This window comes from Protopterus annectens, chromosome 2.part0 (assembly GCF_019279795.1).
Source record: "Protopterus annectens isolate FY-2018-M chromosome 2.part0, PAN1.0, whole genome shotgun sequence".
Lineage (NCBI taxonomy): Eukaryota > Metazoa > Chordata > Ceratodontiformes > Protopteridae > Protopterus > Protopterus annectens.
The window spans coordinates 914,768,328-914,785,955 of record NC_056728.1 but is presented as its reverse complement, the minus strand read 5'-3'; the positions used below and the strand labels follow the sequence as shown (position 1 = coordinate 914,785,955).

Here is a 17,628-nt window from a genome sequence, read left to right as displayed (position 1 = left end):
ACTCTATGAAATACTGACTTCATTGTGGTGGTGGTGGTGGCGGCTATCCTTAAAAAGACACTATAACTGAATTCTCCATTCTACTGATAAGGAGACAAGGGCTTTTGGAAAGTTTTGTAAAAAAGGTTGTACCTTCTAACTTTTTGTTCTGGGCCAAGCATTCTGTCACATGTAATTTGGTCCCAGTGGAAGCTGACTTATTAAATGAAACAATCACTAGATCCTGTCAAATGGAAAATTCAAATAAGTTATAGTCTTCTCAGCTAGTAGTTATGTCTTCCATTTTGGACCTCTTAGCAAGGCTGGCTTACAGCTCTGCAGAAGGATTGGCTGAAACACCTTTGTGTTTAGTTCTGACTAATAGATTTTCCCCAAAGACTTCAAGGAAGCCTTTTTAAAATCTCTGTTTGATAGTGTCACACTTTTTTGACCTAATGTTAGAACACATATGATGGAGAATATGAAATAAAAACTCCAGATGACCACCATGGCTTAAAATAATATTAGTTTTAATTAGACAAGTGCTTTTACATAGAAAACTACACTTTATCAAGTCTTCATTCATGATGGAGAATATCAAAAGGATGGAAAAACCCTAGTAGTTGTGAAATTTCAGTCTCAACAATACCCTGATTCTGGAATGCAGTAGAAATTATATCAGCTTTGGTTTAGGTGAGGCCAAAAGCAACACAAGGCCTGCGAGGTGTCAGAAATTTTGTGGTAGCTTACAGAATGGTCCCTTCCCAGGAATGAAGATAATTTACAATAGCAGGGGAGCTGTGGTTCTCCAAAATGAATTACCCGGTTATGGTTGGCCATCATACAGGACAGGTGGATAAGGTCAGTAATTTACACTGCAATCTAGTTTTAGTCCCCTCCCAAGCCTCCTTGTCCATCCCTGCTCAGCATTACAGAAAAATGTACAAGAGCAAATGGACTTGTTTCTTCATTTGGGCCTTCAAATCCTACTACTGCTGCCTTTAGTCTTGCACTACTTGTCACATATTTGTGACAAGTTTTTCCTATTGCCTGGAGTGGACTTGTGGCTTCTAACCACTCCATTCCCCCTTGTTGTGCTCAGGTTCACTTAACTCCCCTACTGTAACCCCACTCCCACCCACCCTACTATCCTTACACATATATTTAGCTAACTCCCCCTCTCATTGACTCCAACCACCTTCCCTCATTCCACCTACCACTCACATTGCTCCTTGCCACTTCTCCACAGCATGCTTCCTCCATATATCATTCCTGCCTGTCCTTCACTTCATCCCTAGTCCACTTGAACAATCTCTTCAACTACTATAACAACACACATTCCTTCTTCAGCTAACTCTCTCCCTTACCTAATCCCCCAGGTCACTAGATTATACTTCATTTACTCCATGTTCCACTTCTGATTACCTCGCGTCTCTTCTTACTCTGCATTCACTCCCTGTAATATATTCCGTACGCATAGCTGTATCTTCTCCCTCTGCATTACCCCACTAACATTATACTCTCACTTATTACTCAATCAAAGCAGTAAAACACACTTGATTTTGCTTTTTCTTCTGCTTACCCCACACCTCTATAAAGCCAACAATTATGCTCTTATCCACTGCACTCAGTCTTCCCTACTACTTTCTACACTTTTTATCTCTAATACATCTCACCACTCTAAACCCCATTTTCCTCTCCACTGCTACCTCTGCTATCTCTACTTCCTTGCCTCTTCCACCCAACTGCTAAAGACACATCTCCCCTAGCCTATATCAACTACATCTGCTCCTCCAACACAAAAGTGAAACCTTTCTCCCTAATATGTAAAAAACTAGTTTAATCGACTAAACTTCTCTACTGCAAATCTTCAAATAAGATACACCAAACCTACCACTAACCAAAAGCTATCATGTTACAGTTTCAGTCTCTCCACCATTCCTTTATGCGGTGACATACACCCCAATACAGGACCCACTACACTCAACCATACTGCCACACACCCATCAACAGAGGTTGCCATTATATATAGTAACCCTACCTCTCTGAAGTATTCATAATAAACTATCAGACTTTCAGGCATAGATTACTCACCGACAACCAAACATTATTGCCACCACTGAGACCAGGCTAAAATCCCGTACTAAAGGAACTGAATTTCTTCCACCAGGCTTTCAAACTATAAGATTAGACAGGACCCAAAAAAAGGAAGCGGTGTTGCCCTTCTATTTACTAACACCTAAAATTTAGTTCCATTTAGTAACCCTATACTTGTGTTCTGTAATGCAGAAGTACTCATAACTTTCTTAAATATGAATGACTTTGTATCATAGTTCTCTACATACCCCCTGGTAGCAACATACCCATAATGGAAGATATCCTAGACTAGATTTTTTTCTAATATTAATAATGAAACTATCATATTAGGTGGCATAAATATCAACTGGCTATAACTCAACTCCAACCACCCATCCTCCAATATTAATCTTTTCAACTTCACCCAGCTCATTGATTTCCCTACCAGACCTATCAAAGGCAATGACAATGCATCAGCCTTAGACTGGATTCTGGTCACAAACCCCAACAAAATATCCCCAGCCTGAACCATGCTTTCCCCTCCAGTCAAAGTCAACATCAGTATAAACAAACAAGAAATTTGAACTCATACAACCCTGTAACCTTCAACAGTATTCTAAAAACAACAGATTGGCATCTACAAAAACTCCTCCCTCTTGATGAAGCTGATGATTACTTCAACACCACCTTCATGAATTCACTAAATAGCCTTGCCCCTCTGCATGTACAGAGGGTCAAAAATAACCATGTCCCTTGGCTACCCAAGCCTACTAGACTTCTCATACGTGCCAGAGACAAAATATGGAAGTTAAGGCAAGCATACAGAAACACCCGACTTAATAACATTCAAACAACTCCACAACCAAGTAAAAAAAAGCTAGTCAACAAAGATGAAAAAGAACATTACCTAAAACTTCGGTCCAATCACAAGCAGGACCCCGAAAAATTCTGGAATTCCATTACTTCACTACTTAACCCAGGGAAAAAACAACCCCTGCCCTCACCTTGACAAATCTTCAGAAGCAATAGCCTCTCTTTTTAATACTGTTTTATCCACTCCTTAACTGATATTTTATGTTCTAGTTTGCATAACATAATAAATTATTTTAGCATTTTTTATAATAATGTTCAAACACAGGAAGCTGGTTTAATTAATTGTTATTTAATTTATGCATTTATATTGATTTTTTATATAGTTTTTATCTAGTCAAGCATTTTAAGTTAGGGTTGTTTAAGAATCTTTTGGTATTTATTAGCTTGTGAATTTTATTGGATGGATAGGGATGATGGGTTTATTTAAGTCTAAACTAGTGTTTAATGTACTATTACTGTCTGAGGAAGTCTTTAGAGGGATGAAAACATATCTACAGTGTTGGCGTTAATTTGTGGAAGTGACATTAATCTTTTCTGTCAAGCTGTGTTTGTGCTTCAGTGACTTTCTTGCAACCCTGTGCTTTTGGTTATTGGCCGTTTTGGAGGGTTGTTTTCCTCTGTTTTTGGTCTGATTCTTGGTTCTCTGGTTACTTAACTAAAAGGGAACAGGCTGTCGCATGGCAAAATTCCATCTATCCTCTTCAAAACACCACTCCCGGAGTTCCTCAAGGCTCTATACTTGGACCACTCCTATTTAGCACATTCGTAAAGACAACTCTACTGTTGTCTGCTCTACTCTGCCAACTCCATCTCTGATCGACTACAACTAACTCAAAAGGCCTTCTCCTTCACTGAATCCTGGATGCACAACAACCACCCTGTAAGCAAATAAAACCAAAATCATTCTATTTACCCCTAAGAAAACAACCCTCTTAAATAAAATGAGTTCACCATCTCTTCTCATAATAAGACTATAATCAAAGTCGTCAGTCACACAAAGCTCCTTGGAGTCACTGTCAATGAACACATAAAATTTGACCTGCATATACAACACAACATTCGCAAAACACGTCATAAACTTGGAATCCTCTATAGACATAATCACTTCCTAGGCCCATTCACAAAATGAACCCTAGTACCCTCCCTCCTCTATGGTTCCCCTCTACTCACCAACATCCAAAGCTGTTCAAAATCCAAACTTGAGACATGGTACCATAAAATTGCCGAATTCACAACTAATTCTAAATAGTCCACCCATTATTGCACATCTTTTAAGTCACTGGCTAGAACTGCCAAACTATCTCTCCTGTTTGCAAATGCAAATAAATAAAATAAACAAGTATGTAATACAATTCTCAGTTACTTTTCTATAAAGGTCCACTAATCACAGATCACAAAATGTTCTTTAAACACCTAGTGTGTCCTGCCCCGAGTTGTATATTTACAAAAAAAGGCTCCTTAGATCTGGGGATCAGACTGTTTTGCAGGTTCACATGCCTAACCTCCCACCCAGCCAGCTACTTTATTCATGCTGTATAGCCAAACACTGGAATGCTCTACCTCTATCAGTTAACTCATAATCTTGCCTCTTTCAGAACTTTCCTTCACAACCACCTTTCCTCAAGCTGGAAGTGTACCTGCACCAAGCACCCCCCCCCCCCCAGAATATGTATGCCATGCTATTTCTTATCAACCTTATTTTATGTGGTGGGAAAATGCTTCTGTAGAATGAGATGATAGAACAATTACACAATGTAACTCTTTACTTATTCTGTTTATTAGATTCATGTACTGTGGAGCTTTTCTTCCCAGGACTCCACTGAAAATGGGTTCTCTATGACCCAGTAGACTTTCCGGGTAAACAAAATCCAAATAAATAAATAAAATAAACAAGTATGTAATACAATTCTCAGTTACTTTTCTATAAAGGTCCACTATTTTGCATTTTCCATAATGGCTTCAAGTCCATGTCCTTGGCTTCTTTGAAAGTGTATAAAGATTTTCCAAATAGCACCTTTCTTAAGTAGATGTCCTCTTCTGGAGCCACTGGTAATGATCTAGTCACTTAAAAAGGTGTAAGCACCAAAAGCTCAAAGGCCAGTAATGCCACGAGGGAATCAGTCAATTTTAATGATAACCTATCTATGTTGGTGACTTATGGCCTAGTGGACCTCTGCTGTCAGTGCTCATGGAGGCATCTGAACTTATGGGAGTGACGCTGCTGAAGGCAGTATCTCTTTTACTGAGACAGATGTGAGACAAGACCCATAGTTGTTGAGGGAGAGGGATCTACTTTGTCCTGCACCCCCCTCCAAGAAAAAGTGGGAGAACACAGCTATGTCTATTTTACTCTTCGTCATCCTCGTCAAGTTGTAAGAAGCCACTTTGGAGGCACCTAGCCAAACTGACCTGACAAACTGTAGGTGGCTTTGACTCTAGGTAGCCAAAAAGCTTCCCATTCTAAAGAGAAGCAACTCATTTTTGTCCACAGAGCAGTTTTTCAAGCCACAGAGACCTGGAGCTGGGAAACTACAGTAGTAGACAGCTGCTCAACAACTATGGTTACTCCTTGTGTTATCCTAGCTGGGAAAACTTCTTTTATACTCATTTTAGGAGTAGGGGAGAAGGTCCTGATCTTTAGTTGCCTTGCCTGTCTCAACCCTGTGATTCTGTTTTCTTTCAGTACCAGTACGAAACAATCCTTTGTGAATCAATATATTTCTCCTTGCTTGCAGTACCCTAGACCTAAAGATACATCATATTTCACAGCAGGCATCCAGTTGTTGCCCCAAGTACATGATAACGTTTGTGTCCGTCCTGGGATGCAATCTTATGGGTATATTGGTTCTTTTTGGCTCCCTGTAGCTGGCAGTCAGCTGCTACCATTTTCTGTCCTCATTCTAAAGGTTTATCTGCCCCACTTTGGCATCCCTCAGGATATACCTGAACCATGTCTGGGGCCAGTGAAGAAATCAAGGATTCTGGTTTAGCATTATACTGCTATTAGGGGCTTTTTTTTTTTTTTTTTTTTTTTTTTTTTTTTTTTTTTATGGTCTATTGTTCCCCTTCCCCCTCATGCACCTTTTACACCCAAGGGCTGAAGTGCAATTGGAAGTTGGTGACACATACCTCCTCCCCAGCAACTCAGACATTATTCCCTGCCTGTTCTACTTAATGGGCAATGGCAGGCTTGCACTAGGTGTCCATCAAGATTTGTCAAAGTGCACACACTCCTCCCCCAGGATGGGTACACCAATCCTTCCCTGACAGCACCTTATATGCTTGAGTTGATCATAGGCCATTTGGTCTATAGTCAGGGCTTTATTCTTCTGTGCCATGGCACTGGCATCATATGGCCACATTTGGTGCACTTCTGACTCTGAGGCCTTCTTCCCCTCAGGATCTTGTCCCATCATGGGATTTATATTTTGTGATGAAAAATGTACTCTTCCCATGTTTGAGCCAGCCGGTACAGTATATTTAAGGTTTTTGTGTTGGGATACACTGTTTTGTGGCCATTATTTAGTCAGAAGAGTTTGAGTTGCAGCCCTCATTGGTGCATCCTCCTTACCTTCTTAAGGATAGCATCATATTTCGTACTAATCCTTTCACGCCTACCTATCCAATGAATATAGTTTGAATCCATTGATTCAAATCATCTGCAAGTATTTTTCCTACTTACAAAGATAAGACAGTTGGAATGGCAGCAAACGGGGGAAATCAGAAGAAGCTGTGAACTCAGGCAGAGGGGGCAGAGGGGAAAATAGTGGAATAGGTTAACTTCAAGTACCTGGGTATGGTGGCTGAGGAGAAGGGAAGTCTGAATGAACAGTCATACATGACTAAAGCAGACCATGGCAATGGGTGGATTATGTATTTAAGGTGATACTCTATAGTTAAGTTAGATGGTCACTAAACCAGAAGTACGTAGTGAAGCGAAAGCATTAAGTTGTACTGTGCAGTGTACAGCTATATGTCACAACTGCTTTGTAGAGTTGCAACTTTTAGTACTATACAGGCTACTTGCATGCACTAGGGAGCAGGTGCTAGCTCAGCACTGTAGCTTTAGTCTGTACCACTTGATGAGCACTAAACACTAAAAATGAACTGGTACTAGCATAGAGCTAATAATGTTAGGGTCAGAGATGCTATGTGCTGTACACAATAGCTAGGATTATTTTACCACAGAATCCCACCAATTCTTAAGACTGAACTGCTGAATTTATCTAATTACTGGTGTTTGCACAATTCTTGATATGTGATACACCACAGAGCAGTGACTAGGCAATTAATGCAATAGCTATAGCCTCTAAAAGCAGAACACTCAATAAACATCAACAGTGAAAAGAACACAAATCCACCCAGCACAGTAATTTGTAGGCACTGATCCTTAAATAATGCATGCAGCTAAAAGGCAATATACTGTACACTGGCAGGGTTGCACCAAAATGTAGTATTTGGTTTGCACAGTGTGACAGTAGTAGATACAATGCACACTGCAAAACGTGAGAGACAAAGAAGGCTAGGTTTGTCAGAAAATGTAAATAGTACTGATCTGCCTATTGGCTGTTATCAGGCTACTCTTATTGTTGGTCTGAATGCATCTACACTGTGAAAGAAATCGGTGTCCCCTTGACCCTTCTGTCACCAGGGAGAAAACCGAGTTGCTAATTCTAAGCTGTTACTGATAAATGGGTCGCATGGTCTTCTGTGATCAGCATTCTTGTCCCAAATATTGCACGGGTCTATATGCTTGTGTAACCATCTCCTACTTAGATGCCTTTGGTAGTTCCAGCAACACAGAGAGCCAAGTTACCTAATGGTCCAAATTTTAAACTGTAAAAGCTTTTACTGAAATGACAACCAGACCAGTTAGGGAAGGGCTGCACACACACTGCCTAATTAGTCTGTCAGTCATCAAGTTCCTCTGCTCCTTCCCTTACTAGGAGCAGGTTAGTAGCACTTAATCCCAAACTGGGTCCTAAGAAGCAGTTTTGTGACTTTCCATTGATAGGTAGCATCTGTTGTTTCTCTTGCCAAGATCGAAACAGAACCAGTAATCCCAAGCTTGTTCTTGAGAAGCAGTTCATATGCTCTGCAGAGATTGCTAGTTTTGCCTCAAATGTTTCAGATTTTAAAATTAGGAAGTAAAAATGGATTAATACTCTAGGTACTGCTGTGTGCACAAAGCAGAAGGGAAGATACAAAAGGGGAGGGTGTCTCCAACTTGATCTTGTAATGCATTCCAGTATTTATAGATCAGATGAGACTGGGAGAAGCTTCCATAGTCAGATTTGCAGTTGAGATGGAACACTGAAGGAGCCAGTGGTTTTAAAAAGTACTACAGGGACAGTGTGTGTTAGTGGAAAAAATCGAGAAGAGTTTCACAGAACAGCAACACCTCACAAAGATTAAATGGTCTTCCTGTTCTGCTTACATTAAATAAAAATGCTGCTTCTCAGCTTCTACCAGGAAGATAGATTTAGTTCCTCTATAGTTAAAGAATGCAAAACAGATCTTTGCAAATTGGCCTTAACTAAGAGGGAAAACTGTTTTAAAGAAAAAAATTAAGTAAAGCGAATTGCAATAAATAATAAAAAAATTAAATTAAAAGACTAGAAGTAATGTCTTTATGCAAGCAAAATGAAGAATTACTAAATAATCAATACATAATACCAGTCACAGGCAACTCTGTCAGAAAAAAAAACATTAAAAAGTTAATTTCAAGAAATACCTTTGAGAACTCTGAACACTTCAAAACCCAGCCGCATTCTTACTTGTCCCAAAAATGGAAATGCAATTGCACTCCACCTACCTAACCTGCTTAATACATAAATACTTTATAACACACAAAGTTTGTTCTTCCTTACACACTATTGATTAACCCTATGTACTGCCTTCATGCTAATGCTACCTCTATACCACTCTCAGAGGATTTAAACCTCTGTATTAATTTAACTCATGCTAATATTCATAAATAAAGAACTCATCCATGCTAATATCATTTCTATATCATTCTCAGATGATTTAAACCTCTGTATTAATTTAACCTTGTACTACTGTTCTCAACCACTAAACATGTAAATATGATTTACATCCTTCTCCAAGCTGCTGTTTAACTTTTGTTTAGTTTTTGCTATTTTGTATGTAAAATTTGCTTAGTTTGTTTGTTTCCACTATGTATTGTACTTCATATTATGGAGATTGTTCTATGTATTATTGAAGCTTTTCTCCCCGGGTCTCCACTGAAAACGGGCTCTTTGAGCCCACTGGACCGGGGATCCCCAGTCATCAAATTGGAAATAAATATATAAATTATTTTTTGCTTTCAAAATGGTGCTGGCAGATATGCCACTTATATTGTCTGTTGCCATTATTTTGAATGAGTGTTACTGTTGCAGTCCCACTACAGGAATCTGGTGGCTTTCTGAAATCTCACTTGACAAAAACACTAATTGTCTCAGCAGTATCATGAATTCTACCCATTTTAGAAATTATCACCTTGATGTATATTGTGTTGATGTGTGTCGCATTTTTGCTTCAAGGATGTTTCACTTAAAGAGGAGTAAATAATTACCAGGCTTTACGTTTTTACTTGCAATTTAAATATTAGTTTTTTAATGTGATTAATAAACATGGTATGCATGCTTTGGGTTTTCTCATTGAGCTCCTTTTCAGTAAAAAAAAAAAAATGAACAGTGTTGTATTAGTCTTTTGTCTAGTATCATCTTGTGAAACCTGTCATAGCTTGCTCTCTAAATATAGAATATTTCAGATTTTACAATGACTGGCCATTAATATTCAAAAATGAGCATGCTGATTGGCCACCACAACCAAGCGTGCCCGTTGTAAACCCGATAATATACCAATGGGGAAAAGGTCCGGTTGCCTGGACTTTTTCCCATTAGCATATCTCGTAATTTTTTTTTGCTTTTAACCCAAGAAAGAAAACTGAAGACCTGAAATGAATGAGGGGGACGGCGCAGACAAAAATAAGAGGATAATCATGTATGTTCTGCAAAACTAAAGAAACTTACCTGATTATCCTTTTGTCTGTTCCGGCTCTCCCGAACATAAAAAGTCTCACGGTTTCTTTCTTTTCTTCAAAATAAATTTAAAAAAAATGCAGCGGTGATCTTCTTTTCTCTGTTGCTACCTTTGATATACAAATGACGTATAATTCTTTACAAAACTCCAGCTAGCTTTGCTGGCATATGTTACACATCCTACTTCTCCCTACATAGCTGGCAATACCTCATATCATTACAGGCCATATAAAATATTGCATGAGGAGGTTAAAAAAAGATTGACAAGAGATACTGGAAAGGCAATTTACAAAAGAACAATGGGAAGACATCTGCATAACTCCCAAGTGTGCAATAAAGTCTAGACATTGTAGAATTTTTGCTTTGAAATGTTTGTATAGATATTTCTATATCCCATGAAGACTTCAGATCATTTATCCTCAGGTAGATAGCAAATGCTGGATGGTGTGATGGAAAACAGCGGGTTAACTGGGAAGTGGCTTTTTTGTAAGGAAGTGATTCTTTTGAGCTGTGACACAGAATCAGAACTGCCTAAACATATTAAGGGCTTATTAAGTTTAATGGTATTGGCTGCCAAAAAAGCAATTACAAGAAAATGGAGATTAAAGGATAAACCAATTGTAACTGAAGTACTGAATATTTTGAAGGAGAGAAAAGAGCTAGGGTGGGATGTTTAGAAAATGGAAGTAGAAAATGTGTAAAAATGGAATTTGTGGGAACAATGCATACAGAGAAATGTTCAGGAGTAGGGGTAGAGTTTAAGGGGAAGCAGGAAGTCAGCAATGTATGTAATGTTGTCGTGAATAATTGTTTAAAAGAAAGAAAACATGCAGCATATAATGCATAAATATCATATTCTATTATGGTTTGTTTTCTTTTCTGCTAATGTGTATGCACGCTTCTGTCTTAAATGATAATTTCATAAAGGTTTTTAAACATATTTCTGTTTTTTTTAGCAAGTTATTATGTTCAGTCAGGTGAGTCTGAGTTAACTAAATAAAAGTGACTTTGTAACAGCACACAGGCTGTCTTCCAGTTTTCAGCATTTACTGTGTACACCTCTCAACATCTGACCATGTTTGATTGGAAACTGCATCCATATTGTAAGAGATGCTTCCTGTAACACACACACCTTTGCTTTTTAAATCTTTTTCTGCAGAACTTTTAAAAAATCCTCTGAGAGGAAGAGTGAACCATTGCCTGTACCTGTAACTTCAGCCCACAAGCATGCTAAATCTGAACACAAGAAACGGAGAAGTGACAGTGTTATCAGTGGCCAACTATCCACATTAAATGCTAAGAGCATAAGTCACCACCATAATCGCCACCATGACTCATCATTGTCAAAGCATCGAAGAACAGATGGACAAACTGAAGTGCCACAAAACATAGTGAGTATAGTATCTGCTATTGCCTTTTCTCTCTCACTCGATATTATTTTCCAAGGGGTGCTAGGAATATTTAGAATTTTTGGCTGACATGGTAAAACTTAAATAGTGCAAAGAAAAAGCAGACAAGAAATATGGCTGCATTTAGCATGCCAGGTAACTGAGAAGCTAGTTATAGGGATGGGAATGATTGAAGTTTTGTTAGCTTGCCTTCCTCAGGGGTACAGAAAGGATTTTCTGGCACAGCTACAAGCCAAGAGGACTTGAGCTGTGCCATAAAAATGGTATAATGCAGAGACAGTTCTTCAGCAGACATAGATCTACATTGTCAGCATTGCTTATTCAGGCTGGGGAAGGGCAAAGAGAAGGGCATAAAGCAAAAAATCCAAACCATCCAAGGATGACCATTTGCTTCATTCTGAACCTTGTCACATGTGACAATGAGGCTTTAGCAAGCCATTAAGTTAAATGACAGCATATAAGCTGAGGAGAAGACTGATAGTCTGGACAGGGAGGGCCAAAACATGCGTCTCTAGCTAGATAATAAATGGGTACTGCTTAAAGTTGCACCACAACAGCAATAATAAGTAAGTAAGTATAATCAGGACTTTCAACTGATGAGGGTCTTTCCACAGAAGATGGACACTTAGGCAGGGTGCCTTGTGAGTTTTCTGCACATTATATTTTATGACAGGTGAAAAGATATGAGAAAACGGTAAACCTGTGCAAGTGTGGATGGTGGGATTCTTTATATCCATGAACAGCAGTTTTAGAAAGTGCATAGTATTTGCCATGCCTCTGAAGCAGAATATTTATTAGGAGATAAAAAAATTATTCAGTAGTTAAATTAGTCTGAATCAGCAGTAAAGTACATTTCAAACTTATGAGCTGAAGCAGAAAAAAGACTTACAGCCTGCCAAATCTAAAAAATTCAAGTTTTGCAATTGTCAAAAGATAAAAAAATACAGCACAATAACAGTAAAGGCAGACCCATAGTGTCTAACAGCATGCGCGAACACACACACACACACACACATCTACTTTGGAAGCTCAAAGATTCAAAACTTTGAACTTCGTAGGGTTGAGACCATAAGATCGAAGTTTTGAAACTTTGAACGGTTTAAATGGAGATCGCCCTACAACGCATAATGGGAAATTTGCCATTCTCTTCACTGTAGTGCAATCTCTGAGTTGGTATATTTAATTATCAGCTTATGCTCTCCTGTCCATTTTCAATCCCTTTACATTACTTAAAATTGCTTTCCTCCATTCCTTTTTCTTGTTTTCCACCTCTTTACCTTGTGCTCCTTTTCCTTGTATCTTTTTTTTATTTCGTCTTCCTTTGCTGTCTCCACCCCCTTTTTCCTTTTCTTTATACTGTTCATTCTTTGCTGTATTTTAAACATGACTGTTGATGACTTGTGGTTGATTAAATGTACAAATGTATTTGCTGTTTGATTGCACTCCAAGGATTAACCTAAGTGTCCATAAGGATTAGTCTTCCCCTTTTTGTTCTTGATTTTGATACTAGCAGCCTTTTGAGAAACTCACCATGCTATCTTACCATCTAAAGCAAGCTGCCAATTCCTTTTTACTCCTTTCTGCTACTTTTTGGAGTCTTAATCTACATCATTCATGTTTCCGTAAACTACTTTATATTCGGGCATGCTGCATTATTGTTATTCTTGTCAGTACTTAGCCTGTCCACCGCAACAACAGCAAAGGACTATCTCCATAACTTTAATAGTCCTACTTTCTCCCTTTCTCCTTCCAGTCTATTTCCCATTGTAATTGATTGTGAATTGCTGCTGGTCCTTCTGTTTTCTTCTGTCTAAGGCTTCTGTCTTCCACCCCACTGTCAGGTTACCTTTTTGGGCTCTTTTTTTCTACCTTTGGTTGTCTTTTTATCCTAGCTTCTGTCATCCCTCTTTCCCAAACCCATGTTGTCCAAGTTTGTCTTTTATACTTGTTCCATCTGTACCATTTTAGAATCTGTGTTTTCTGTCATCATCGACCTTGCCTTCCGCTTGTATCTCATCTTTCACTTCATCTTTCTCTCGTGGTACCTCTCTTCTTTGTTCTGTTTATCCATGTCCACTTGTGCTTTCCTTCATTTGCTCCTCTTTCACTAGCTGCTTTCTCTTTGCCTACTCTTTCCTTCATTTGCCGTGCCTCCTTTTCTTCAGTCAAACTCATCACTTTGGCCTTGATCTTTTCTTTTCATTCCTTCTTATGCTTTCTATTGTTATCTGACTGGAACTCCCTCTTTTTGACTCACCAGTTTGATCTTGACCTTCCCTTTCATCCTTTTACACTTTTTTTTGCTGTCTACTTTGCTCCATGTCTCTTGCAGTTTTGTCTGTCTGACATCCTTGCTCTTGCTGAGGGTCTCCCACAGAATGCCACACTATTTTCTGCATATGTCCATCAGGCTTCAGAGTGCACCACATTTCCTGTCATCCATAGATCTGTTCATTTACTGGATTTTTTAATTTATTTTCTTTTCATTTTAATTGTATTCAGGATATTCACGAAAAAGTATTAATTTGTGCTCTTTCCCCTTGTTATATTTTGTCTGTTGATGCAGTCTATGCCTCGGGGTAAATGTACTGTTGCACAAAGGCAATGAGTTTGACCTGAGTAGAATGATTGGTGCAGTTCTAGAGTTTCATTATCTAGACTGCGCAAGAAGCAGTTGTAGGGTTTCATTACCTAGACTGCACATGAAGCATTTCTAGTTTTCATTAAATAGACTTTTACCTGACTCAGTTTGTGGGTTTATTCACCTAGACTGCACCTGATAAATTTCCTGAGTTTCACTATCTATATTGCACATGACACAGTTTTAGGGTTTCATTATTTAGAGAGTATATGAAGCAGTTGTAGGGTTTCAGTACCTTGACTGCACAGGATGCAGTTCTAAGGTTTCTTTAACTAGACTAAACATGATGCAGTTCAAAGATTTTAATACGTAGACTGCACATGATGCAGTTCTAGGATTTCATTACCTAGTCTGTGCATGGCATGGTTCTTTGGTTTCGTTACATGGACTGTACTTAATGCAGTTCTTGGGTTTCATTACCTAGTCTGCACACGACCCAGTTTTAGAGTTTCATTAACTAGACAACACATGACAACGTTCTAGGGTTTTATAGACTGTACATAATGCAGTTCTATGTGTTTTATTACCTAGACCACAGTTGACACAGTTGTAGAGTTTCATTGCATACACGTGATGCAGTTCTTGGGTTTCATTATCTAGACTGCACATGACCCAGTTTTAAGGGATTTACATACTGCCAATGATGCAGTTCTGGGGGGTTTTATAGACTGCATGTGCAGTTATAGGATTTTTTTTAGAATACACATGACACAGTTCTAGGCATTTTATAGAATGCACATGACAGATTTCTAGGGTTTCACCACCTAGACTGCCCATGACACATTTCTAGGATTTCATTACGTAGCCTTCACATGATGTAGCTCTTGGGTTTCATTACTTGGACTGCACATGACGGTTCTAGGGGTTTTATAGACTGCACATCATGCATTTCTTGGGCTTTATTACCTGGACTGCACATGATACAGTTAGAGTTTCATTACTCAGACTGCACATGACATGACACATTTCTGTGGTCAGACTGCACATGATGCAGTTCTAGGGTTTCATTAGCTAGACTGCACAAGACCAATTTCTAGGGTTTCATTACATAGGCTGCACATGAAGCAGATCCAGGGGTTTTATAGACTGCACATGATGCAGATTTAGGGGTTTCGTAGACTATAGACCGCACATGATGCAGTTCTTGGGCTTCATTACATAGACTGCACATGATGCAGTTCTGTGGTTTTCCTACCTAGTCTATGCATGACACACTTTTGGGGTTTTATAGGCTGCACATGATGCATTTCTATGGTTTCATAACATAGACTGCATATGACTCAGTTCTGGGGTATTTATAGACTGCACAGTTTTTGAGTTTCATTACCTGGACTGGACATGATATGATTGGACTGGACATGATACTGTTCTTGAGCTTTATTACCTAGATTACACATGATGCAGTTCTAGAGATTTTACAGTCTGTCCATGAGACAGTTCTGTGGGTTTATAGACTGTACATCATACCGTTCTAGGGTTTTTATAGATTGCACATCACGTAATTCTAGGGTTTCATTACTTAGATTGCATGTGATTCCTTTCTAGGGTTTCATTGCCTTGACAGCACAACACATTTCTTGGGTTTCATTACCTGGATTGTACGTGACACATTTCTTGGGTTTCATTACCTGGATTGTACGTGACACATTTCTTGGGTTTCATTACCTGGATTGTACGTGACACATTTCTTGGGTTTCATTACCTGGATTGTACGTGACACATTTCTTGGGTTTCATTACCTGGATTGCGTGACACATTTCTTGGGTTTCATTACCTGGATTGTGCGTGACACATTTCTTGGGTTTCATTACCTGGATTGTTCGTGACACATTTCTTGGGTTTCATTACCTGGATTGTACGTGACACATTTCTTGGGTTTCATTACCTGGATTATGCGTGACACATTTCTTGGGTTTCATTACCTGGATTATGCGTGACACATTTCTTGGGTTTCATTACCTGGATTATGCGTGACACATTTCTTGGGTTTCATTACCTGGATTGTACGTGACACATTTCTTGGGTTTCATTACCTGGATTGTACGTGACACATTTCTTGGGTTTCATTACCTGGATTGTACGTGACACATTTCTTGGGTTTCTTTACCTGGATTGTACGTGACACATTTCTTGGGTTTCATTACCTGGATTGTACGTGACACATTTCTTGGGTTTCATTATGTAGCCTGCACATGACACATTTTTAGAGTTTCATTACCCAGACTGCACATGACTCAGTTCTAGGATTTTATAGACTGCATATATATATATATATATATATATATATATATATATATATATATATATATACATATATATATATATATATATATATATATATATATATATATATATATATATATATATATATATAGTTCTTGGGTTTTATTACCTGGACTGCACATGTTGCAGTTTTTGGGTTTCATTATCTAGACTGTACATGACTGCAGTGGTTCCTACAAAGCATATTTGGTAATTATTTAGGTGGTATCTTTTTGAGACAATAGTGTAGCATAAATTTATCAGAATGTTCTGTAGACAGCACAAATAATGTGGATGAACTTTTGCCTAAATGAGGTATTTATTTGCACTTCATTCTAGGAGAGGTGCATACTATGGTACATGCAGCAGGCTGTAGTTATACATTAACATATTTAAAGCTGTATACTCATATACTGAATCACTTTCTAGTTGTATATGTACATACAAGTGTGTCTCTCTCCACATGTCTACATAAATTCTAAGTCTGAAAAGGCACCTGAGGCACATAACTGAAGAAAAAACACAAGTTTATTACTCCAAAAAGGAACATAAATTTCCCACTTTAGCTACCTTAAAGTATTTACAGTACAGCTGACAGTACCTTGCAGGTAATCTTTCAGTCTTTAGAAGTGTACCCATCAACTTTGTTATGCAGTCTCCATCTTACACAGCACTTTTAAAACACAGGCTGTTTATAATGGTCCACATCCACAATCCTCAAACAGTCCTTTGTACCAGCTCTGCAGCAAAATTTTACTCCATTAGGCTACATCCATACCAGCAGTAATTGGCAGTCAGCTATCAAATAAGAATTTCATATAAACAAGGCACTTTGACATGTATTTCTAAAGGCATATCTTATTTTTCTGTATACATGTTCCAACCACTCCCCCGGCATTAAACAGGGTTGTTTTCTTTGCTAGCTTGCATTGAAGTGAAAAGTATTGTTTCATCTCCCAAAAATAATGGCTCTGCTTGTTCTATGCCTTCCCGTACAAATGGTAATTCTAAAACAAAAATTACTTTCTGCTTAAATTTGTTTGCTCCCTTTTCATTAAGGCTGCTCTACCATCTTTTAGTGTGACTGAACACCACCATACCTCTCAATCGTACAGACTTCCTCAGTAAATACCATTTTGAGGGCAAAATATTGAGGTGCCACAATTTCCCGAGTGACTCTTTAATTTTGGAATTTCCCAAGGTTTTTTTTTTTTTTTTGGATGACTGTTCCTGGCGTTGGGGGGGGGGGGGGGGGACAGGCGACACTTTGGCCTGTTTATGACCTGCCTTTTTCTGCTTAACACACAGCATTTCTCGCTGTATTGAAGTGTGTGTGATTTAT

General features: G+C 38.6%; 1 protein-coding gene across 1 annotated transcript in view; it reads left to right on the top strand.

Moving 5' to 3' along the window:
- LOC122792791 (AF4/FMR2 family member 1-like) overlaps positions 1 to 17,628 on the top strand; it is a 1,648,712-nt gene that overhangs the window by 973,758 nt on the left and 657,326 nt on the right. Inside the window, exon 10 of the mRNA XM_044060361.1 lies at positions 11,134 to 11,365. Within this exon, the coding sequence (XP_043916296.1) occupies positions 11,134 to 11,365 (232 nt within the window). The remainder of the gene's footprint in view (positions 1 to 11,133; positions 11,366 to 17,628) is intronic.